The 27280-nt window shown below is 32.0% G+C and overlaps 1 protein-coding gene across 1 annotated transcript in view; it reads left to right on the top strand.

Moving 5' to 3' along the window:
• The window catches only part of LOC114326361 (thymidine kinase 2, mitochondrial), a 56229-nt gene extending 43695 nt beyond the window's left edge, over positions 1–12534 (top strand). The window contains exons 3-5 of the mRNA XM_028274702.2: positions 2297–2603; positions 7173–7403; positions 12298–12534. Of these exons, the coding sequence (XP_028130503.1) occupies positions 2297–2603; positions 7173–7403; positions 12298–12371 (612 nt within the window). The 3' untranslated portion in view covers positions 12372–12534. The remainder of the gene's footprint in view (positions 1–2296; positions 2604–7172; positions 7404–12297) is intronic.
• The last annotated feature ends 14746 nt before the right edge of the window (positions 12535–27280 follow it).

Raw genomic sequence — 27280 nt, 5'->3', positions numbered from 1 at the left:
GCTGCTAATTGGGTAGATTTGTTTGTAAGTATGTTATTTCCGCTTACCGTCAACCGTCTAATTACATATTCAAGAACAAGATTAAAAAGCGTTGGAGCCAGTCCGTCGCCTTGTTTCAGTCCTTGCGTTATCGTAAACGCATCAGTGATCTGTCCTTGAATACATACTTGTGCTTCTGTTTCTGTCATTGTCATTTGCACTAGTCGTATTAATTTTGATGGTATGCCAAATTCTTCCAATATATTAGGTAGAATTGTTCTATCTATTGAATCATAGGCTTGTTTAAAATCTACAAAGAGATTGTAAACGTCCATGTCATATTCCCATGCTTTGGCTAGTATTTGTTTAACTGTAAATAGTTGGTCAATGGTAGATCTATTTTGCCTAAACCCTGCTTGATATTCCCCGATGATTTTTTCCGTGAGAGGTTGAAGTCTTCGATTAAGGATGTTTGTGAATATTTTGTATCCCGAACAAAGTAAAGAGATGCCTCTATAATTCTGACACAACAGTTTGTCTCCTTTTTTATGAATAGGGCAGATTATACTTTTCTTCCATTGTTGGGGGATTTCTTCTTCTATCCATATCTCTCGTATTAGCTGATACATCTGTTGTGTCAAATTCCTTCCTCCTTGCTTGAGTAGTTCTGCCAGTATTTTATCTATTCCCGGTGCTTTATGGCTTTTTTGTATGTGGATTGCCGTTTGGACCTCCTCTAGCGTTGGGGGTCGAGTTAATTCATTTTCTTATACCCACATTGGTCATTTTATTTTAATGAATGGTTTTTATCATATAAACAGCGAAAACAATTTTGTCGGACAAAAATATTGGGCCATATGACGCGTCTGACACGCTAAATATGTCAAATTTATGAAAATAATAAATTTATTACCACATGGCCGATTTTAACAGAATCTACAATAAAACATTTTTACAATAATGTGGTAACCTTGTCGGACAATTTTCACGGGGCATATGCGCAGTCTGATGCGCCGAAGATGTCAATTTCCAGGAATTTTTTTATTTAGTACCACAGATGTCATTTTTATTTTGTACTGTTTTTTACATGTGTAATGCATATTGGATTAGTTGTCGGACAAAAATAATGGGTCCAAAATTTTCAAAAAAACTTTCCGAAATTTTCACTCTTGTCGGAATTTTTTTTGAAAATTCGAGAAAAGAAACTACAGAACGATGTTTGTCATTGTTTAAAGAGTATGTACACAAATTTTCAGATCAAAATTTTTCCAAAATTTTCCCTCTTGTCGGAAAATTTTTTGGAAAATTTTGGGTACAACAATACGTCACACCCTTTTCAATGTTGTACTTAGTGTGTGTACCAATTGTTAACTAAATCGATTCAAAAATAACCGTGAAAAAAAGGGCGTCGATAACCTAAAAGAATTAAGTTTTCTGTTCGTTTGCCCCAACATTTTTGTCAGACAATTACATTTTTGGTTTAAGTATATTTATTTGTAACCTACTACTTTTGTCGGAAAAATGGTTGTGAGGATAAGGCATGCACGAACCCAGCATAGTTTAAAAGTATAGTTTACTAATAAAAATTAAATTTTTTTGTCCGACTGTTGATTTACCCCAACATTTTTGTCGGACACTTAGATTTTTTTATTTAGAATATAATTACTTATAACCTACTATTTTTGTCGGAAAAATGGTTGCAAATAAAAACATTCAGGAAATTGACATCTTCGGCGCATTCGACTGCGCATAAGCCCCGTGAAAATTGTCCGACAAGATTTACCACATTATTGTAAAAATGTTTTATGGTAGATTGTGTTAAAATTAGCCATGCGGTAATAAATTTATTATTTTCATAAATTTGACATATTTAGCGTGTCCGACGCGTCATATGGTCCAATATTTTTGTCCGACAAAATTGTTTTCGCTGTTTATATGATAAAAACCATTGATTACAATAAAATGACCAATGTGGTTATACATTTTTTTCTTGCATAAAATTAACAACTTCGTGACAGCTTGACAGACAAACGCCCCACTACCATAATGCGCCAAGCTCCAAATTTGTCCGATTCCACCCAAAAAACAAGTACAAAAAGTTTCGAAGGTGTGGTCATAAATAATAATTTTATATATGTGGGCCCAAGGACTATATGGTTTTGTACATTTGGATTTTGGCACGTCTTGAGATAAGCTTTGACCTCATTAGATGTTGAACGACCAAGACAGATTTGTGATAGATATCACTTTGTTCAAATAAAAATATGATTAAATTGGCTACCTTTGTGCCATCAATTTTCATTGTTTCTTTTTACAGGAACCTCTAGAATGGTGGCGGAACGTGGATGGACACAATCTCTTAGACCTAATGTATTCAGATGTTCACGAATGGTTACGAGTTTTCCAGACCTATGTGCAGCTTACTCGCCTTAAAATCCAAACGTCCAAACCAAGCTCATCATCGACAACAGTACAAATGTTCGAAAGATCGATACAGAATAATCGATATTGTTTTCTGGAGCAAGCTTACAGGAGCGGGTATATCCACGGTGCCGATTATGCTGTTATAGATCAGTGGTACAGGTGGATAAGAGCCAATGAAGATATTGCCTTAGATTTGATAGGTAGGTCATCTTTTATCATTTATAGTTACTTTTAGGTTAGTCCTAATATTTGTACATATTATAGTTAACTTTTATCACTGTGAGTGTTGCTGAGTAGAAAACCATTCTTCGTGCTGTTTCACATTATAAGAATTTAAACGTGCGAGTGTTAGAACGCACGACGACATTCCAGTGGTGGCGCATGTAATCATATGGAGCCTTTCTCACTAGAACGTTCGGTGAAGTCGCCGTGTTTATGCCGTTCCTCGCTTACAACAACAGACGGCAGCCGTGCCGTCTTTACGCACCCCGTAGCATAGAGGAGTTAATGCATCCTTTCATATGATACTGTCGTTCAGTCGCACGAAGGTAGTTCTTTGTTTGTTATTTCATTTACACTTTGTGGCTGTTTGAAGTAGGTGCATATATTTTATATTATGATGTCTCAGATTGATAGTGAAATATTAATAACATTAATTGAAGCGAGACCTGTTCTTTGGGACAACACAATAGAAATATATAAAGATAGAAACTTGACGAGAAATGCTTGGAATGGTGTATGCCGTGCACTTAACAGTGCACGAATTAATTTGAATTAATTAATTTGACCAATTAGGTGATAAAGAAAAAAACACATTTTATAAGTACAGCAAAATTAATTATATGTTACTGATAACAACATTAATTAAAACTGCTAAGTATATTATAATAAACTTTATTTTACATAGTTGCAATTAACGTTGAGTATAGAGGGTATTCCATCAATATGTGTGAATATAAAAATATATAGATCGTATCTTTTTGTGTACTCTTGATTTAAGTCGGTGGGACAAACCGTTTCTTAGAAAAATCGATTTAAAAATTTTTCGTTTATTGAATTTGAAAAAAAAATGGAAAAATTTTTCAAAAGAATACGATGAATTTTACAAACTTAAAGCAAGAGTAACTTTTAGGACTAAATTACCTCATAATTTAATAATCTGGAGCCAAAATTCCTTAAAAATTAAAGACAAAAAAGTTATGCGATAAAATAACCGTTGACCTACCTGAAACGGACGCATGACAGGTACTAGAAATTCGCAATTAATGAAATCGATTTATTTCTGGAATATAAATAAACGTACCAGTTTTCGTTTATCTAAATGGTTTTTGAAGATATTCTTCTTTAGGCGCGATTCGATTGAGGGTAAAATTGTACATAAATCTGCGCGCCTGCGCACATAGACAGTATGTAGTTCCTTGCTAATCTTTCAAGATTGGTATTTATGTATCTGTATCCGTGCAAATAAGTCATTAAAAGAATATATTGTGTTTTTAGTAAATGTATTATTTATTATAATTCTTGTGTTTTTGGATTTGTGTTTCTCTGTAGTAAAATAATTATTTTACACTATATAACATTTTTACACTACTTGTCGCCGTGTTGTGTAATTATATCCGAAACTTACATGTCAATTAAAGGGCCTCGCTGGTGTAGTTGGTAGGGCGTTAGCTCCGTGATTGGAATGACGCGGGTTCAAATCCTAGGCGATTCATATATTTTTTTTATTTTTGGTTGTTTTAATAAAAATTTTTTGAAAGTGGTAGATAAGAAAGTTAGTTTAATTTTAATAATATTACTCAATAATACTTAATAAATTACCTATATAATAGAAGAATATCTTCTTACGTGCGTACAAAGTACTTTTTTTTTTAGAAATTCGAAAAAAGAAAAATTTTCAAATCGATTTTTCTAGAAAATATTCCGTTGGTGGGTGTGTTGACGGAAACAGTTATATAAAATAATATTAATTAAAACGCAAACAATTGTCAATAATATACTTATTTATTTTTGGGAAAACAAGCGTGCTTCGTTTATTATCTCGTAAGGGTTTTGTTGTTGTTTTAGCGAGTAGGCCAGGAACCGAAGCTTTTCACCTCGCAATTTTTACAGAATGGATCGATTTGCTTGAAAATTTAAGAATAAGTAGTGGATAGTCCAACGATCAAAATCTATATGATGCCGAAAGGCGCTTTTACCATGGGGGTGGTTGCCACCCCATCTCGGGGTGGAAATTTTTTATTATATTTTGACCGCAAAAGTTGACAAAATCATTCATTCTAAGCAAAAAATGTTCTATACATTTTTTTGATAAAATTAATAGTTTTCGATTTATTCACTATCGAAAATGTTAGTTGTGTATAGAAAAAATCAATGTGTTTCGATATACTTACTCATTTATGATTCACTCAATTTTTGCGCCGTAGAAAATTTTTTTTAAAACCAAGTTCTTGATAATTAAATAGCCTACAATTTTATATTGAAACATTTTTTCCTATCTCTGATGCTAATCTTTCTATTCTGAAGAAAATGGCATTTTTTACCCAACTACAAAAATTTGCTATTCGCTTTTAACACCAGTTTTTTAAAAATTAATCATTCTATTTCAGTCAAACTTCTAGAATCTATTAATACATAAATAAATAAGAACGAATAAGGCCAATGACTAAAAACACCGTTAACTTACATTATTATGCTTCCAATTGGATTTCTCCTTTTTTTTTCAAAAAAATATATTGATTTTTTACCGTAACTTTTTTTATTTTTTATCTTAGAAAGTTTGGTAAAAATAGTTTGATAGGTATTTACAACGTCTATAAGACTATTAATATTAAATCTTTTTAAAATCCTCAGTCACAAAAATAGGTGACTTTGAAAGGGTTGGTAAAGGTGGTTTTTGCATGTTATTACAAGATTTAATTGTTAATAGCTCACTCAATTTTTATCCTAGAAAAAAATTTTGCAAACCATGTTCTGAAGAATTAAATAAGCTATTAAATAGGCTTTTTTCAAACTACAAAAATTCGTCATTCAATTTTAACTCCAGTTTTTTAAAAACTAATCATTATAAGCCAGTTAAACTTCTAGGACCTATTAATAATACATAAATGAAAAAGACCAAATAAGGTCAATGACTAATTATAATTAGGGTGGTGGTTAGGGGATAGCTTGTGATCACTTTTTCGCTGAAAAAAATAGGGACTGACATTTTTTTCATTATAAGTCACTTAATTTTTAAGCTAGAGACTTTTCTTTTACTTCTGGAGATAGATATTTTTAAGTACTTTAAATTAGTTTGAACAAGTTGTTCTCGAAAATGCATAGTTTTCCTGTCTTTTGACTTTGAAACTACAATATTTAGCATTTGACGAAGAAGAGCCATCATATAATAAAGTATAGCTCGATTACTGTTTGTCTTAAAGAAAATTTAAAAGCACGGTTTTGTTTATGCTTTCAAAAGGTACATTTTTGTTAAGTAAAGTTGTTTTGATAAAACGAAAACTTTTGGAGTTATTAACAGAAAACTTATTAAAAACATTGATTTTTTCGATATAAAATTAATACTTTCGATAGCGAATAAATCGAAAACTATCAAGTTTATCAAAAAAATGTATAGAACGTTTTTTACTTAGAATGAACGATTTTACCAACTTTTGCGATTAAAATATAATAAAAAATTTCCACCCCCGAGATGGGGTAGCAACCACCCCCATGGTAAAAGCGCCTTTCGGCATCATATATATTTTGATCCTTGGACTATCCACTACTTATTCTCAAAATTTTGAAGCAAATTGATCCATTCTGTAAAAATTGCGAGGTTTTGTCCTATTTTAAGCTTCATTACTTGGACTAGAGGGTGTGTCTGAACCGCGCGCCTGCTGTGTCGATACTGCGAGACCACGACACTCTATTATGTCACCATGCTTGCGGTTTTACAATATGGCTAGAAAAGCAATAAATTACATCTGCGTTTTAAAAAGATGAGCACCTTTCTGTATTTTAAGAAGTTGACATAAAGAGCGTGGCAATCTGGCCTCGAAATCTATTAGTGTTTCCTTGAAAAAAACATTAATTTTATACAATCTGCTTAGGGATACATTTCGTTTCTTAAACTTAACGGCCCTTGTTAGCATATGGTTTGTATATTAAATGTGAATTTTAAATGACTAATGTTATTTCGTTTTGAGAAAAGTTATTAAAAATTTAGCAAAAATAGTAATTAAAGTCTCGTAGTGACTTAAAGCAAGAGTACCTTTTATTACCAGAATATCTCACAATTTAATAATCCAGTATCAAAAATGCTTCAAAGTTGAAGACATAAAAGTTATGCGATAAAATAACCGTTCCCCTACCCAAAACGGACACATATGACCGGTATTATAAATTCGCAATAGATGAAATCGATTTATCTCTGGAAGATAAATATGCGTACCAATTTTCGTTTTTCTAAATGGAAGACTTCTCGAGGTATTTAAGAAAAACTAATTACGCGACGCCATCTTCAAAGATCTCTAGCTCCCTTAGGAAGCATTTTCGGACTAGATAAATTGGGTTAAAATGTCTTAAAATTATCTGAGGACTATCCTGTCTTCGTTTGTCGGTAGAGTTTCTGGACACCCAGTAGATTCTTACCATCTATTTATTTTCTCTGCACTATCAATTATTATTTTGTTGTTTCTGTCCATTATGTTTCCAATACCTTTATCAAATAATAAATAATAAAGTAATTGTCGAGATGATGATGTTAATATTATAAGTTTATATTGTAGTATATCTTCGAAGTAGTCCTGAAACAGTTTATGAACGAGTAAAAGCGAGGAAGAGACCTGAAGAAAACAGTCTTTCATTGGAGTATCTTAAGGAACTACACGACAGTCATGAAAGGTGGCTAATGTCTGACGACGAAAGATTCAACACCATTCCTGTATTAGTATTGGATGCAGACAAGACGTTAGATGAAATTATCGAACAGTATAAACAAAATGAAAACAAAATATTAGGTAAGCATTTTTAAACAATGATAGAGTACCTATATTAAAAGTACTTCCACAAAGATTCACGAATGGTGTATTTGTTATTTCGCAGATCTTTTGGTGCCTTATCGTTAAGGATAGGGCTTACAATACCGGAATTCCGGGATCCCGGACGATTTTTGTCCGGTATTCGATACCGGTATTTATAATAAAAATACCGGTATTTCGGTATTAGCTATTTTATAAAAAGTGAATTGATGCACAATAAACTTTCTTCTAAGATATTTTTTGCTATTACAAGAAATTATTTTTGAAGATAAACAACCAATATCATTGTAAAAAATATTTATTAAACACGTTTATTACACATAAAAGTCAAGTATAGCGCTTTCTAAAGGCGTGAATGTCGTTAATTTAAGGCTTCTACAACCAAATTGTTAAATCTCGTCTATATACAAATACATAAAATGAGTTATATAAAGATTCTTAAATATTTAAAATTAGACTACTTTATTTTATAAATAAGCCGTAAGATTTATTAATCAGAATTGTTTTTACATTTTGAGATCTATTTTTCATTTTTTTGTGTATTGTGGTGTATAAATTAGGCTCACTTATTTTCTGAATTATTAATAATAACAATTGAAAATATATAGCGGTCTAAATACAGAGTAATCCATATAAAATATTTGTCACAGTAAGTTAATCTTTCTATTAATATATTTTCTGTGCAACCCTGTTAAAAATGCAATTTTTAGCACTCCATAGGAGCGTTAAAAATGCTACTTTAAAGCACTAGTGCTTTAAAAATTTTAAGGCACCGCAGTTAAAAGTGAATTGTCAAATTGTCAAACGTCAAAATATTTATATTTCATTTATTAACATTAATATTATTAGTACAACTTGCGCAATTTGAAAAGGGTGGTTTAAAAGATTTTTTAAAATATAATTTAAACTGTATTATTGCATTTTTAACAGTTTTGATGTAATGTCAACAAAAATATAAAAATGGAATGTCAGTCAAGTTCAAGTAAAAGTTTTTGTAGGTGTTGTCCTGTAATTGAGGATGAATAGATTATAATTGTTGATATATAAGACATTTGTAGAAGAAATATTGTATCATATACGTGTTAAAAAGTACATTTTTAAGGCACTCATGTGAATTGCAGAATGAGCGAAGCGAAACTTTTACATCCGTGCCTTAAAATAGTACATACTTTATACTATTATATATTATATACTTTGTACTAAAATAAGGATTCCTAACTTTGCGATTCCTAACGTATCATTGGCGTAACCCGTATCTGATGTTATGTAAATATTCTCCGTTGACTTTAACTTCTCTTGATGTCTCCTTTGATGCTTTCTGAACTCACTTTTATGAATACATTTGGGTTAAGGAGCAGCGGGCAAAGTATGCATCCCTGCCTTACCCCTCGTTGTGTTTCTATTTCTTCTGATAGTTCGTTGCTAACCTTTACAGATGCAACTTGATTAAAGTAAAGATTTGATATTATTCTATCTTTCATATCCAAATTTTATCTTGAAGTAGAAGTAGAACTTTGTCAAATGCCTTGTTGTAATCAAGGAAACAGATTTAAAGAGGTTGGTTAACATCTATACATCTGTGCGGCGTTACATTAAGGGCCAACAAGGTCACTCTTGAACCCGTTACTGAGTGTTACTAATATTTTGCTCCAGATTTCGGAAAATGCTTTGATGTATAATTTTCAAGAATATCTTTAGAATGTGGCTTATTAAGCTAATGGCTCGGTGGTCACAGCATGCTCTATCGTTAGCTTTTTTGGTAAAGTTACGAATGTCGACTTAAGACGCAGTAAAACACAGGTTAAAAACAAAGTAAATATATTTAAAATAAAGCCTATATGAGAACAGTGAAACCAGAATAAGAATTGAAAACCATAAGTCTGATCCTTTTAAAATAGGTAGAGGAGTCCGACAAGGATGTATTCTATTTCCAAGTCTTTTTAATTTCTATGGGGAATATATAATGAGAAAAGCACTCGACAAATGGAATGGCGGTATTTAAGAAGTCGGTAAGTAGAGGTCGCTCACCTACTCGGTGGACGGATCAAGTACAGAAAGCCAGTGGAAAAACATTATCTGAATCCATGAGGGAAGCTCAGGACAGAAGCCGATGGAAGGAGATAGTTGCTCGTATTATAGGGAATCACGACACTTAGCAATGAGGAAACGACTGAGGAGGAGGAGAGGATATTTAAGATACAGTAAAACCTGCCATATCCGGATCAATGTGGCGACAGACCGATCCGGATATGAAAAAATCCGGATATCAAGACCACTTATGTGACCACTTCTTTTATAGTCTCTGAAGCGTTTTCTCCTTCATACATTCCAGTGATCAACACCGTCAATAACTTTCGTCGATAGATACGTTTTATAGATTCTATAATACATTATTTCGCCATCTTTTAGTTCTTTTAGGTCAGGATGAGAGGGTGCGTTGTCCAACAGCAGGACTATCTTTCTCGGTAGATCCGGACGGCAGAACCGTCCGGATATGGGGAGGTCCGGATATGGCAGGTTGTACTGTAATTATATACAGTTAAAAGTAAATAAATTAAAAAATATAATTCTATCTTCTGCAAAGAAAAAAATAACATTATGCTTATTACTGTCATTCGAACAAGTAGAAATATTAAAACGATACAATACACCACACAATAGGGAACTTGCATAAAATTTTAAATTCGAAAAAAATGTTATAAATCACAACAGAACATAATTTAGAACCTCTATCAAAGATAAAAAAGTTTTGTTTGTCTTTCGTTTGGCCCCTAAAGACGACTAAAAATTCAACTTATACCAGCCACCCCAAAACGCGTCGTGACGTCACACCGGTGTATGTTTACATTCTACACCAATTGTATATATAATTTTAAATTAGACATTATAAACGTCAGTAAAAAATACAGTTATGTGACGTTAAAAGTGTTTTTGATCGCTTGAACTATTCATAGAAAATTTGTACTTTTACAAAATGGTTTTATTTTCAATAGTAAACCTTCTTTCTTTTCCTTCAAAAACTGTATCAATCTCCAATGTCAACAAACTGGTAAATATTATTACAACGACATCCGATAAATGTCATTAGAATATAAATATTTTTCCTTTATTCCCCGACGACGAGCTGGCCAAATACCCAAGTAGGTGGAGGCAAATAAACTAAAGAAGGAGAAGAAGAATATACCTAAATATAACGCTGTGTCTAGGTACACGCTAACGTGTACGCAAATAAAAAAGTTAGAGTGTCAGAGTATTGGAATTTGTTTAATCGCGTTGTGTTTACACTTTAATTTTAATATTGATTAGTAAAGAGATTTCTTATTTTTTCTTTGTTTAGTGTTTGTTTTTAAATTAACTATGCAGTGTGGACAATTATTTAGTTGTTTTAATGAGTTTAACAACATTTTAAAACAGTATGAAAAAGTTAAGAGACTATAAATTATTATATATTTTTTTAGTTATAAGTGAAATAGTATTACCGTCTAAAATTAAAATAAAAGAAAGACCTAAAGCTTTCACAATAATAATTAACTTGTTCTGAAGCTATTTCCTTGTGGCATTTTTGTAATCAACTATTCTGAATGGGAAGTAAGCCACAATTTAACTAAAAAAATGATTTTATTAACGTTTCGACGTCTAAATCGGACGCCGTTGTCAAAATACAAAATATTAAATTAAACAAAAATGTTGTTGCTTAGTAAAAATTTTTTTCTAATAATTTATCTAATCTGACTAAATTTGTATTTTGACAATGACATCTGATTTGGACGTCGAAACGTTAATAAAATCATTTTTTTAGTTAAATTGTGTCTTATTTCCCATTTAGAATAGTTGATTATAATAATTAACTTACGTATAATTATTTTAACAATATTTTGTATGTGTCATGTCAACTAAATACATATATTTATTTTGCTAACCTAAATATATACTTTTATATATACATACATTGATTTATTACAATTAAGTTTGAAACATCTGAATAGTTCTGCTTCCCTTCCCTTAACAAATATTTTTCTATCAAACAAACACTAAACATATCAAAATAGCATGTACCAAAATATACAGTCACTACGCACACTAAATAATGACGTCACTGGCTTGATGAAGTTTAATTCGCGTGTACCTAACTTTTTTATTTGCGTACACGTTAGCGTGTACCTAGACACAGCGAAATATAACCATAATAATAACTAATGTAAAACTATGTGACGTCACGGGTCGTTTGAACTATTTTATACCGCAGAAGACTTTAAATATGTATTTCTAAGTTATTACGAGTTTTTGAAGCGTGAAATTTTGGAAATCTCATTTTTAAACAAAACTGAACATTATTATGTAATAAAAAAATGTGCAAGTTCCCTGTTTATATACAATAACTATCTCACTACGCGGAATCAACAATCTACATATTCAGCCCCAGACATCGCATTTCAATTCAATGCGATAATATTGAACAGTGACACACAGTCACCCGTCCATCGTTACTACCGCTCACTGCGGTAACGGTTACGGTTGAACGCCACGTCAATACTTTGGTGCCTACCTAGGCATAGTACCACCTCAAATCCGGTGCATCTCTGCCATCGAGCTATTGCTAATTCAATACGTTAGCAACAACTGATTTTATGATTCTCCAGGCTCGTCTTAAATATGCTCTCGATGCCACTTCTCCTCCGGTTTAGCCCAGCGGAGTTATGAAGAGGGGATGCGCCAACACGAACACTCCTACGGTCGTCTCTGGTCGACCGACCCATCGCCCGCTGCGGCATCATATCATTACAAGCCATTCTTTCGGAAAGACGCCTGTATCATAATATACACACATCGGAAAAGTGAAAAGTCCATTACTTTATATTTTCTTATGTTTTAGGATACGAGAAGCGTAAGAGACAAAAAGTGGAAGCAGAGGAAAAGGCAAAAGTAAAAAAAACCCTATTTGGATAATAAAAGCTATTAATAGATTAGGAACAAAAAATTAACACTTATTTAGAATTCCGACTACTTTATATGTAAAGAAGAAATGTTGCGTTTTTGAGCGTACTACTTTTAGCCAAAGATAATTTTGTAATTTATAAGAAAGATAAGTTGAAATATACTTTCAATCTAACTGTCTTTTATTTTTTAAAATGCTGCAAAACGGCTACATATATGGTGTTTCTGAAAAATGTCATGTTATACAGTGTGGAAGGCACTTATGGAATAAAATTATATCTGTCATCGTGTTAAAAATTATAAAAAAACGCTGAGACCCGTCGATTTTTATATGTAAATGTACGTTGTTAAAACATCAATTTAAATGTACAGGGTGATTCACGCAAGTCTAGCATAATCCATAACCTTTATTTTTAATGGAACACAATGTATATTTTTATATTTTTAAAAGCTGCGTAACAACTTGATTTCAACTAACTATATCATGTAGACTTTATTATGAAAAATACAGGGTTATATTATGAAATTAGAAAATATGGAAACCACTTAATGGAATAAAAATAGCTGGTAAATGCTTGGCATCCAGTCCCAACTCTTGTTTGTATTTTATCATCAGTTCGTGTTTTACATTATGGAATGCTTTCTGATAATCGATTCTTCTTCTTCTTTTAGTGCCTATTCGTTTCGAATATTGGCGATCATTCTGGCTATAAATATTTTATTAACTGATGCTTTCAATAGATTAGTTGTTGTTGTGAAGAACCATTTCCTCAGGTTCTTTAACTAACCATGATATTCTTCTCCCAATTACTCGCTTTCCGAATACTTTATCTTGAAGGATTACCTTCAGTAATCTGTATTTAGTGCCGTTTCTCAATATGTGTCCGAGATATTCTAACTTTCTCCTTTTTTTAATAATAATAATAATAATAATAGAGTTTATTTGTAGCAACTAACAACATAATAAATAAACCCAGTTTCTCACTGAAGTTGTTAGTCACATAGACTACAACTTGTGTGTGAGGGTTAAATTTTGATTAAGCATATTAAATAACATTAATTTATCTTATAGGTTAACAAAAAGGAATAAAATATAGTCTTTTTCGATCATCTGACTTCAAATTTGGGCTCCTCTTCTCGCCTAATTCAGTTACTGTTAAATTTTGTTTATGGGACCTCCGAAAATCTCCTTAATATTCAAGAATGGATTGCAAACAATTTCTGATGGGATTCTTCTGACGAACTTCGTTTTCTATGAGAATTATAATGATTTTTTTAAGGTGTTTTATCCATTTTTACCATAATTTTCACAATTTAAACATTTATAAGTGACATTTTTTGACATTCTTATTTGACATTTTTTTTAATGGTATACATTACCTCTCTTTCTTTACCCACTCTTCGTAATACGGTCTCGTTGGTTATCTTGTCCGTCCATGATATCCTTAGGATTTGCCTGTATAGCCACATCTCGAAGGCTTCCAAGTTCTTTCTCCATTGCTTCAGTGAGTGTCCAGGATTCAACTCCATAATACAATATTGAGAAGATATAACATCGTAGGAGCCTTATTTTTATCTCCAGATTAAGGTTGTGGCTTATAGGGCCAGTTGTTCAATCAGTAGTTAACTCATGGATTAAGTAAACCGTAATTAAATTTAATCCAAAGATTATTTTTTAAGAAGTTGTTCAATGTTAGTTAACTTTCGGATTTATTAAACCCGAGTACTGAAGCGGCGACAACGTTGCCAGTTATTAATTAACGACTTGGAACAAACTTTATAATGAAAATTGTACATAAAAATGTGTTCTGTGTTATTAAGTTAATGATTTTTGACATGTATTGTTTAGTACATGTCAACTACTACTGACAGAGATTTTAATTTACATTATTAAACATATTTAAAATGGAAGAAAGTATTAAAAGTACAACTGCTAACTTTGCGTAAAAAAACCTGTTTAAATAGTAATGTTAATTTTTTAGCTTATAAAAATAATTCATATTCCTTCACAAAAGTTTCATTAAAAGTTTTTCCAATTTGTTTTTACCTGATTTTTAAACATAATGAAAAAAAGCGAAACTTCTGGAAATATGCATTTATAAATAATTAATAATAATTATCATGCATAAATTTGTAGAAAGCATAAGTACTATACACTGAGAGATCTAATTTATTTTTGTTCTAGCTATATGTGCATATCACTGGGTTATAATAATATAAATTTTTTAAGAAACACATTTTTTGAAGTCAAAAAAATTATATTAAAAACAGCTAAGAAATATTCGTCCTCTGTCATATCTCTGTCATCAAAATAAAAGAGAAATAGCCTATATTATTAGAGACACGAAATTGTAATAGATTATTACTGCAAATCTTATCTACGAATGAAAATTTATAGAAAGAACAATTCAAAATACATACATATCTAGCTAGTGCAATAACTATGGTTGTTCAAATTTGGAATTTTCTTGAAAATATTTAATTTAAAACCAGAAAGTAAGGTTACAAATCTTTAGTTAAGTTAATCCTTCGTTTCTGAGCGATTAAGATAATCTCTTGTTAACAGATGGTTAAGTGTTAAACTTGTATTGAACAATGCAATATTAAGTTTAATTGAAGATTATTTTTAATCTGAAGATAATCTCCAATTGAACAGTCGGCCCTTAAAGAGTTTGGCCATGTTACTGAATGCATTCCTAGCCTTCTCTATTCTACATTTTATTTCTTGTGAGTGATCCCATTGTTCGTTTACTATTGTTCCAAGATAGTTATACTGTTTTACTCGATACACTGGTGTATTATTGATAAGTAGTTGGGCGTCTCTAATTTTATTTTTGCTGATGATCATAAATTTAGTTTTTGATATATTTACCTGAAGTCCAAATCTTTCACTTACTTCATTTACTTTGTTTATTAGTTACTGTAAACTGTTCAAACTCTCTGCAAAAATAACGGTGTCGTCTGCATAGCGGATGTTGTTTAGGCGTTCTCCATTTAGAAGTATTCCTTGTTCGCAATTTTCCAAGGCTTCACTAAATATTTCCTCTGAATATAGGTTAAATAATATAGGTGAAAATGTACAACCTTGTCTAACGTCTCGTAGAATTTGGATCGCTTCCGTTGGTTCACCGAACCAGGATTCGTTCTTATTATGGCCGATTGGTTCCAGTATAAATTTTGAATTATACGTCGGTCTTATCATCCACTTCGGCTTTTGTTAGAATATCCATCATTTTTCGGTGTTGAACTGTATCAAATGCTTTTTGGTAGTCCACAAAGCAGGTGTAAATATCGCAAGCCATATCTCTGCATCTTTGAAATAAAACCTGTAGACTAAACAGTGCATCTCTTGTACCTACGCCTTTCATGAATCCAAACTGTGTGTCTTGTATTCTCTCTTCGCATAGCTTGTATATTCTACGATGTATAATTTTAAGTGTATGGCTCATTAGACTTATTAGCCTATATTCTCCGCACTTTTTTGCTCCCTTTCTGAAATTCTGAAACTAGCCAATATTTTGGGATATTGCCTGTGTCATAGATATTATTGAAGATTTTACATAGTATTCGTAAAGATTCATCATCAAGAAGTTTAAGAAATTCAGATTGGACTCCGTCTGGTCCTGGAGCTCTACCTTCTTCTATTGATAATCGATGAAACAGATTAAAACGTCATTTCTTTGATCTAAACAATTCTGTATTTATGTTTGCATACTAAAGATCGCTTCTCTCGTGCGAAGTCCAGTTTTGAAACCAAACTGGCTCCAGCCTCTGATCTCTTCACATTTCTTAAATCGTCTAGTCTATAATATTCTCCAATTCTCAAGAAAAGTTTTAAAAAGTGACTCATTAGGCTTTTTAGTCAAGGGTCCTTGCAAAAGTTTCCACGTGGTGTTTTGGGAAGGGCGATAAATGTAGAGCAAAGCCAATCTTTTGGAAACTGGCCCATATCGTAGATGTCGTTAAAGATCTTCACACAATAATGTCTAGGTTTTCTTCATTAAGGCTGTTTTATCAGTTGAAGCACACTGCGATTTGAAATGGGCGTATCACTTACTTTTCTACACTGCGTACGTCAGACCTACGTAACTCCCTACTTGAAATTGATTTTTTTTGTTTAATGTTTATTTTGCAATCTGTTACGTCATACAATAACAATAAGCATACATGTTGATTGGTACAATGTCGTGAAAGAGAGTTTGTCCAATGATCCACTCTCTGTATGCACTTTTACATTCTTACATTTATGTTAAAAACAATAAAAATTTGTAACTTTACATTATTACATTGATATTAAAAAATAAAATAAAACTATCACAATTTAAAATTAATTTCATATATACAATTATTGCTGTTGGAGTGGTAGATCCAAGGGTGTTCTTATTTTCAGCCTTCGGGTTTCTTCACTGTTGTCAAGCAGATTAATTGCCAGTGTGTTTGGATGTTGCTAGGTAGTTTGTGCTAAGCTGTTTAGTCACTGCAGTAACCGTTGGCATCTCTAGATCATTATAAATGTCTCGGTTTGTTACGAACCAAGGAGCATCTACTATACTGCGCAGGGCTTTTGACTGGAATCTCTCGATGATAGCAATGTTCGATTTAGATGCTGTTCCCCATAACTGGATACCATAGGTCCATACTGGTTTGAGAACGGTATTGTAAGCTAGTAATTTGTTCCGCAATGATAATTGTGATTTTCTGCCAAGGGCCAGTACAGCTTTTTCCATTTAGTACCCAGCTGCTTTCTTTTTTTCCATATGTGGGTACGCCAGGTTAGATGTTTGTCCAGGTGTATCCCCAAATATTTTACGCTGTCTGTTTTAGATATTCGTTCATTGTTGAATGTGATGCTTGGCGTTTCACCATGTCATTTTGTGAATGTTATGTGTGCAGATTTACTTTCATTTATTGTAATTCGCCATTTCCTTGCCCACGTTGCTATATTGTTGAGACTTATTTGTAGTGTTGTCGCTGCTACTTCAGGATTTCTGTTTACTGCTAATATAGCTGTGTCATCAGCAAACGTAGAGGTGACTGTGTCATCAGTACATGGCAGATCAGCCGTGAAGAGTAGGTATAAGACTGGGCCTAAGACACTCCCTTGTGGGACTCCTGATTTGATGATGCGTAGTTTAGTTACTTCATTTTCGTATCTGACTCTGAAGTATCGTTCTTCTAAGTAGGATTTTAGAATCAAATATATTGTTGTTGGTAGCTGCTTTTTTAATTTGTAAAGTGAGTCCCTCATGCCACACCTTGTCAAAGGCTTTGCTCACATCCAAAAAAGCTGATTCACAGTAACTTTTATCTTCGAATGCTTTGATGATTGTGTTAACAACACGATGCACTTGTTCTACTGTCGAGTGTTTCTGACGAAACCCAAATTGATAGTCTGGGATTAAGCTTTTTGCTGCGACAGTTTCCATCAGTCTCTTCATCAGTAACTTTTCCATTATTTTTGACAAGACTTGTAGTAAACTGATTGGTCGATAGAAGCTAGGTTCATTTGGCTGTTTTCCCTGTTTATGAATTAATATGATTTCTGCTACCTTCCATTGTGCAGGGAAGTACTTCAGTCTTAGAACTGCGTTGAAGAGTTGCGTCAACATAACGACCGCTTTTCTAGGAAGTTCGTTTAATATTTGGCCGGTAACCAGGTCATAGCCAGGTGCCTTCTTGGGGTCTAGGTGATTTTTTATAACGTCGTAAGTTTCTTGCATTGTGAAGTTTTTAATAGGCTCCATTTGTTGCTCGTTTTCCTCAAGGAATGCATATATTTCGTCGTCATTAATTCCGTTTGCAGATGGTAACGGTTGAAATACTTCCTCCAAATATCTACCGAAAACTTCTACCTTTTCTCCATCTGTTTTTGCCCAGGTCCCATCAGATTTTCCAATTGGTGGGATTTGATCTCGTGGCTGTTTTAGGTGTTTTGTGGCTTTCCAGAGACTATAGTTAGTATCGGCTGAGGGTGATAAGTTTTGTAGATATTCTGTGAATGATTTATTTTTAAGTCTTCTAAGTGTTTCTTTTAGTTGCCTTGCAGCTCGATTTGAAATTGATTTGAAATCGAAATCTACAGTGTTACCTTGATTCGATCTTTACTCAGTGGCGCCGGCGGACGGGTAGTTTAATGACAACAAATGCTTTATTCTCCATTCAAATTAGTTTTGTCGGGAATACCTTTTTAGATTGATTATAGTAGATAATGTTTTAAAAAAAATTATCACATTTTTAATTTATATGTCTTAGCTAAATATAGTATTGAATAAAAATTTGTGAAACGTGACTGCAAAAACATCATGGTGTTTATTTATAATAAATTTAAATTGACATAAAAATACACTGCAATGAAAAAAATCGATCCACTAAAAATTTGGTCATTTTTGACGTTACGAATTTCCTAAACCTGTTGTCCGATTTAAGTGATTTTTTACCACGTTATATTCTTACTCACTGACAATGTCGCTGTAATAATATTGTTGTTAGACAGATATACTGTCATTGTATACCGGGTGTACGAATCAAACTGTGTTTTTTGTTCAAAGTTCGCATCGCCCTGTGGATTATTCTAGCATTTATAAAATACTGAAATTAAAACCCAACTATAGCCTCAGGTTTTCTTAACATTTTGTCTTTCGATTCATTCGCTTATGTTGGATAATAAAAAGTTACGTACTGTAACAACTGGCCATGTTCGTCATCAGTACAGGGTGTTTCTAAATAAGTGCGACAAACTTTAAGGGGTAATTTTACATGACAAAATAATGACAAGTTGCTTTATAATCATATGTCCGCAAACGCTTTGTTTCCGAGATACGGGATGTTCAATTCTTTTGTACAAACTGACGATTTATTTATTGCTTTAAAACCAGTTGAGATATACAAATCAAATTTGGTGGGTTTTAAGACGTAGTTATTGCACATTTTTTGACATACAATTAAGAATTTAATATTCACCATTGGCGCGCAAACGGGTATTATGACCGATAATATTACCCGTACGCACGCCAATGGTGAATATACAATCTTTAATTGTATGTTAAAAAATGTGCAATAACTACGTCTTAAAACCCATCAAATTTCATTTGCATATCTTAAATGGTTTTAAAGCAATAAATAAATCGTCAGTTAGTAAAAAAAAATTGAACATCCCGTATCTCGGAAACGAAGCGTTTGCGGGCATATGATTATAAAGCAAATTGTCATTATTTTCTCATGTAGAATTACCCCTTAAAATTTGTCGCACTTATTTAGAAAACACCCTATACTGATGACGAACATGGCCAGTTTTTAAAGTACCTAACTTTTTTATTATCCAACATAAGCGAATGAATCGAAAGAAAAAATGTTAAGAAAATCTGAGGCTATAGTTGTGTTTTAATTTCAGTATTTTATAAATGCTAGAATAATCCACATGGTGATGCGAACTTTGAGAAAAAACACAGTTTGATTCGTACACCCGGTATACAATGACAGTTTGACTGTCTAGCAACAATATTATTACAGCGATATTGTCAATGAATAAGGCTATAACGTGGTAAAAAATCACTTAAATCGGACAACAGGTTTAGGAAATTCGAAACTTCAAAAATGACCAAATTTTTAGTGGATCGATTTTTTTGTACCGCAGTGTATTATTATAAAAAAATTACAATTTGTTGTCACAAACAAATAAACAATTTCGCAGTTATAGCTTGAAAATGATCCCAAGAAGTTATTTATTTGTTAGAGAAAACTGATATTAGCCTAGTAAAAATTAAAGAAAAAAAGAATGTGTGTGTACTTTGTACGCACGTAAGAAGATATTCTTCTATTATATAATAGGTAATTTAAACGAAGTAAATATACTTAAAAGGTTATTTGTACTTATTTTATTTAAAAATCAAACTAACTTTCTTATCTACCACTTTCAAAAAAGAAGAATATCTTCAAAAATTATATAATAATATACTTACAATCATAAAATCTATAAAAAAAAATAAAAAAATAATAACTTGCTTGGGGCTTGAACCCACTTCACGTCTACCGCGCCGTACGAAAGCTGACGGCATTTCAAACTAGACCACATTCGCGTGTACGTCATGTGGGAATATACACAAACTAAACGTTTACACCATAAATTTATATGAATTTAATAAAATTATTAGTTTGATTTTTGTCGAAATAAAATACAACAAAATATAGAGTAAGAAAACAATATATGAGATGAAGATTTGTAGAAAGTTTGTTCGTAATCAGATTATGTAAATTAAAGCATTGCCTACTAATAGGTAACTACATTATTTTGTTTACATTTTCCAAATAGATAGGTATTGAAACTATTAGGTATTTCCAACTGAAACATTTAGAATTACGTACCTGCGGCCTTTCAAAACTATTTAAAAAGTCACTATAATTATAAATTTGATTTTATTTCTGTCCACACATCAATAAAAACTAATATACAATATTTTTGTTTACCGATAATCTCCATATTGAACAATTATTGACAGATCATTTCAAAATTTCAACACCCAATCAGAGCCCGTATAACCACTAATACCATACTGTCGGTGTGCGCATGCGCGGGGATCAATCAAATTTTACCCTCAATCGATTCGCCGCTAAAGAAGAATATCTTCAAAAGTATTTTCATTTATCTATAAAAAATTGGTACCTGCCAAACCATCATAATAGTAAATGTATTTATCTAGCAAGTATTCCTAGGCGACGCACTGTGAGGAAAAAGTCCTCTGAATGGAATAGACATTATTTTAATATATTTATAGGGTGCAGTTACATAAGAAAAGTATCAAATTGATGAATAAAACACAAATCGTGGATAGTAGTATAATTTTCTGTCTTATTTTAAAACATCCTGTTTTGTATTTTATTAGAAGAAAGTAATCTGAAAATACTTTTGTACTATGTACTTAAAATATGTGTTAACATATTTTCAATATAACAATTTGCCTGTATTTGATTCCAGAATTCCGGCTCGGCTTTTATCTGTAATTAGAAAATATTTAAATTAGTTTGTGTAGTTTAGTATGTGCAGGTATCAGCATTAAGTGTCCGATAAATAATGATACATAAATAATAATAATAATAGTAATCATAAAAATATTGTTTGAATATTTTAAAAATTCTGACATGAAAAAAAAAGTTTCTAATACATTTATAAACTAATATAAATATGTACCTTATCAACAATGAAACCCATAACAAACAATACAAAACAAACCCAGGTGTCCAAACAATAAAGTAGCAATATTTTTTCTGAGCTATTGCTAGCTGTCCTTGAACGTATTTAATTTTTTTTAATTTGACAGCTTCTTCTGGGGACAACTTACAAGCCGAATAAGGGCATTTTACTTCTACGATATGATCGTCATCAATAATGCCATCCGGACTCTCTGCAAGAAACGGATTTTCTGCAGAAATGAATAATCCACATTCGCGTACTTTTAAATTATATTTTGCTTCAAATTCCAGTTTTGCAATTATTGCCTCATGGTCTTGTCCCCACCTTGTAGCAGCAGATCCGTGAAAATCTGAAAACAATATTTTTTTGTAGTGTTTGCAGGGTTTGTAGATTTCCTCAATTTGCATACAATTCCAAACTTAGAGGCTGTCAAACGATTCTGTCTGTATTCTTTCCACAAAAAATTTGTAGATTGGCCCCTGGTAGATTGTTCTATTTTTGCAATCTCCTCATTACTTTTTTGTAAGGATTCCAAAACTTTCTCTCTTGTTGTTATTTCTATATCTAATGCACCGTAATTTTTATTCAGCTGGTGCAATTTTTCTTTTTTTTTTTTCTTTATTACTGGGTGTAATTCTCTACACAGTCTTCTTTTGTTCCCTACTCTTTTGAATTGTTCTATGTATTTGTTTGTATATTTTCCTGGACTTTTCATGGTCATTTTCTTATGTAGGTCACTAAAGTAATGCTCTCTTTCATTGAATGATATCGCTGCAGCTTTACACCGTGTATCGTAGCTCTTAGAACAAAATTAATTTCAAATTTTTGCAGCTATGTATAACTTTACACACCCTATCAAAATAGCTATCAAAATGATAGTGTTGCCTTTTAAGAAAATCAACGATGACGTCATATCTCTAAATTGGGACACCATGTATACATTATTATTGTATGTCAAAAATGACAATTTAAAATACTAATCGACGGGTCTGAGCATTTTTCAAAAAAACAATTAGTATTTGAATTATTAAATTTATTCCAAATTACATACATAACTTTGTTATTTTTTATTATCTTGTAAAGGGTAGGGAATAAAAATTTGATATTTTGAAGGTATGTTTACACACTCTATGAAAATAGCTATCAAAATGACACTGTTGCCATTTAAAAATTGGGGCACCCTGTATACATTATTATTGTATGTCAAAAAGGACAATTTGAAATACTAATCGACGGGTGTGAGCATTTTTCAAAAAAACAATCAGTATTTGAGATATTGAATTTATTCCAAATTACAGACTCCCTCTGTATAAATAATAAATACTTACTGTAGTGCAATTCCTCTCCTTTTCCTTGGCCTAGGACGTTTACTGGGACTCATTTCTTATCTTGTCACGTATAACTTTATCACTAAACTAATGTAATACTTAAAAATACGCTTAAAGTAAAGAACTTGTAACTTACCACTAAACTAATAATATATTACTTAATAATACCCGTAAACTAAAGAACTTTAATGTTTTCAAAATAACTATGAATAGGTACTGTAAACACTAAGCAAGTTGATGAAGAAAATACAAGAACGAATAACTGAAAATGGATTCTGATTCAAGCGAACTGACCGTACGTTCATGAGATTTAACGTCACGAAGGTGATAACGATGAAATTAAGCGCCAATGATGAGTAACACGTTTCACTATTAGATTTCAGTATTTTTAGCAATTTTCTTTAAAGTTGGAACACGCTTTTCTCGATTATTACTGGACACATAAAGGTGAAAAAAAAAAATCAACGATTACAGAAAAAAAAATCTTCCAAGTGATGGCGTAAAAAGTTTGGTTATAATAGCACGTTAAACAGTATAATCCAATTTTTCAACAGAATTTAAAAAAAGTAAAACCATCATTTTAAATGCAACCTAATCTCGAATAACCTGTCCAAATTGCGAGATATTTTATCGCTAAATAACAGAGAAAACACTGTCCCTAGGTTTTGGTGCACCGATAAAACAGCCCTAAGTAACTTGATTGTTTCTGCATACATATCTTCTGGTCCAGGGATTTTATTTTTTAATAGTTTGATCGCGTGTACAACCTCAGCCTTCAAGATTCTTGGGCCATACAAATGGTCTCCCAGTTGCGGTGGCTTCTATCTTCTGCTTCTTAAACAAATTGGCTGTGTATATTTTTCTAGTATTAAGTAATAATATGTAATAATAAAGGTCTTAAATACATCCCACATAACAATGATGTTCGCATCATCTTCAAAGCATATACTACCAACATTCGACAGAGTATATTCTTTTTAGTACATGCGTAGTACAAGCATAGCATGTACCCTAAAAAACATTCTAAATTTCATGTTCTTTACATATACTTTAAAGAATATTCTCGTACCGAATATACTGAGCACATTCGTGTACGTAGTATCTCAGAAAATTCGTAAATGTATATTATTGGAATATACTTTCATCGAATATACATTAAAAGTATGTGCTTAACACATACTTGTACGTATGTACTTTTAAAATATCTTAAAAAGAATATGTATGTATAGGAAGAATAATGTTAGCCTTATAGATTATCAACTTACTATTTTTAGAATAATTAATAAAATTTATGTATGTAGGTATCCCGGACGAATTCATTTCTTAAAATTGTTTTAATTGTAGGTATGGTAAAAAAGTTTAAAAGTTAATTTGTCTTAACCTTTAACTACCCGCGCATCAAGTTATGACATATAACTACACGCGTGGCGTACTTTATACGCCACAAGAAAATACACAATAACAGCGGATTTGTTATTTTTTTTGTGAAAAAATACACTTAATTGTTTGTTACAAACCTTATTCGGCATCAGTGAATACTTGGAGTTCCTTCTCAGTAAGCCAATTAGGATTTATAACTGGAATCACGGAATAACTGGATTCCATGATAAATAAAACTGCTAATAAAAAATTTTTTGAAATGAGATTTTTACGGGAGAAAAAAGTATTGTTTATAAGGAAAAATATATTTTGTGTCATAATGACTAAAAAACAATTGAAATATGTACTTATATTACTACTTATATTAATATAATCGTGGCGCATATTGTCCACCACCCGAAACGACAAACAATAAACTGTAAATTACGATCTTCCCAGAACGCCGATTAAAGTGAAACTAAAACCAAATTGTAAAGCACATTCCAGTGATAGGTTAGAGACATAAACAAGGTCAAAAATTAAATTTTTAAATATATTTGCAGTAGAATTCTTATATCTGGCGTACAAAATACGCCAGCGCGTGTAGTTAAAGGTTAAAGAAAAAAATTTCGTTTTCATAATTGAAATGAATTTACCATTTAGATTTTACCACGAGTATTTTTACATCGCTGGAATTTGTTAGATATACATGCAATTGCTGTTTATAAAAGAATACACCATTACCAGATCGTAAAAGATCGAAATAATGCAAACGGAATAACGGAAATGACCCTTCTCATTCTACCTGCATAGGAATTAACAAAGGTTTTATGAAAATAAAAACGCTAACACTAAACAGGCACAGTGTACAGGCATTTGTATCCAATCTATGCTTGAATTCTGTGTTAGGAGGAAGACTAACGACAAAGTATACTAGAAACTAGGACTAGAAACATACATAATCTGTTTATTTTGTTTGTAGTGCTTGAAAATATTGAATTGATTTTGGTAACTCAATATTACTTAAATATATAGTAGGTAATTACAAAATATATAAATTTTAGTTATAGTTTAGTTTCACTAAATATATAATATTTATATCTAGGTATTATGTTTATATATTCAGCATGTTTATTTTGATATGCACATAATACCAAAATATAATATATACTTACCTATATAATATTTATACAAATAACTAAAATTTATATGTACCTATTTACTTTTTAAGTAGGTAATATTGTAAAATGTACTAATTACATTCTCGTATGCAATTTGAATATGTAAATATGATACTTGGTAGAGCCTAGGATGAGATTAGGTGATGCTGAAAACTGAAAACATACTTAATATATATTTTTAAAAGTATATTCTTCACACATACTAAAAAGATGTGCGGTAGTATATTCTAAGTATATAAATAGAAGGTTTATAGCACTTGCTTGGAATGTTCTAAAAAGTATATTCTTGGTATACTGAAAAGCAGTGCGGTAATACATTCTGGGTATATACATAGAACGTTTAAGTACTATAATGTAGTATATGCTCTGCACACTCGTAATGGTAATTACGCATATTCTCAGTATATACTGAGTTCTATATACATGTTCTATGAATCTACTAAGAACATGAAATTGTTATATGTGGGAGAGTACTCTGTCAAGTACAGAGATATGGAAATTCAAATACGGAGACAATGGAGAATGCAAAGTACCCAGATAATACCGATTATTATGTCTACTACTGGAGTCATTCCGAAGACCCTCTTCGAAAGCATAAAAAAGCTGGGTCTCAATGAATCTTTATAAGACCATCCAGAAAGCTGTACTACTCGCGACGGCCAGAAGTGTACGAAAATTTTTGGGAGATACACCTGCATACCAAGTCACCTAGGGCTCGATAACATGGAAAAAGTCCCACCAGAGCTCAATCCTTTTGATACCTTAGGTATCTGGGATGAGTCAATTTTCCCCTTAGAGGCAGTGTGAGCCGTGTGGCTAAATCTGGAAAAGGTCTTAATAATAGTAAAGGTACCGTAGGTATCTGGGATGAGTCAATTTTCACCTTAGAGAAAGTGTGAGCCGTATGGCTAAATCTGGAAAAGGTCCTTATAAAAATAGTAAAGTACCGTAGGTATCTGGGATGAGTCCATTTTCCCCTTAAAGGGAGTGTGAGTGTGAGCCGTATGGCTAAATCTGGAAAAAGTCTTAATAATAATAGTAAAGGTACCGTAGGTATCTGGGATGAGTCCATTTTCCTCTTAGAGGGAGTGTGAGCAGTATGGCTAAATCTGGATAAGGTCTTTATTAATATCTTCAAAAAAAAAAGACACAAAAGTAACAGAAAATAAATTTGGGGCGATTCAGTTCGTATGTTACCTAACAATATATTTTTATAAATAAGCTTTAGCAGTCAACATACGTCTGTTCTTACATCTAACCCCTTATCGTTAAGTATGTCGCTAGGGTCCGTTAACCGTTATTAGTTAATTTTGGTCATTATGTATATCAGTGTATTGTTTTTTCTTGAAGATACCCGCAATTTCCTTAATATTCTTCTGAAGATTGAAGCTTTCGCCGAGTTTACATAGGTTTTCAGCCTCGGTGCAAAGTGTTGTCATCCAAATATCCTTCGCCGCTATGATTTCTTTACGAATTTGACTGTGTATATTTCGGTATCCTACTTTGGTTCTGTCTAATCTTACACTGCCTGCGTTGTTCCATAAACTTTAATATTTCTTCTGTCATCACTCATTCTTGGTAGTGTATCAGGATTATCAGCATCCAAAAATAAGAGCAAGACATATTCTTTTAATTTTTAAATGTCCTAGAAAAACAAACACCACTTTTGTTTTCAATTAAGTAGGTGACACAGATTTCTCAACACAAGTACACTAATCGGCAATAACGCTTGGTCAGCTAGTCAATATTATTGTAATTCACGGTCACGCTGTATCAGCATTCAAAACAACACCTTACACTTTACTTATACATCCAGCTAAAGAAGCGTGATTCTATTCTAATTGGATGTGTTATCAATAATTATTA

The sequence above is a fragment of the Diabrotica virgifera genome, chromosome 3 (assembly GCF_917563875.1).
Source record: "Diabrotica virgifera virgifera chromosome 3, PGI_DIABVI_V3a".
Classification (NCBI taxonomy): Eukaryota; Metazoa; Arthropoda; class Insecta; order Coleoptera; family Chrysomelidae; genus Diabrotica; species Diabrotica virgifera.
This window is presented reverse-complemented; position numbering and strand designations above follow the sequence as displayed.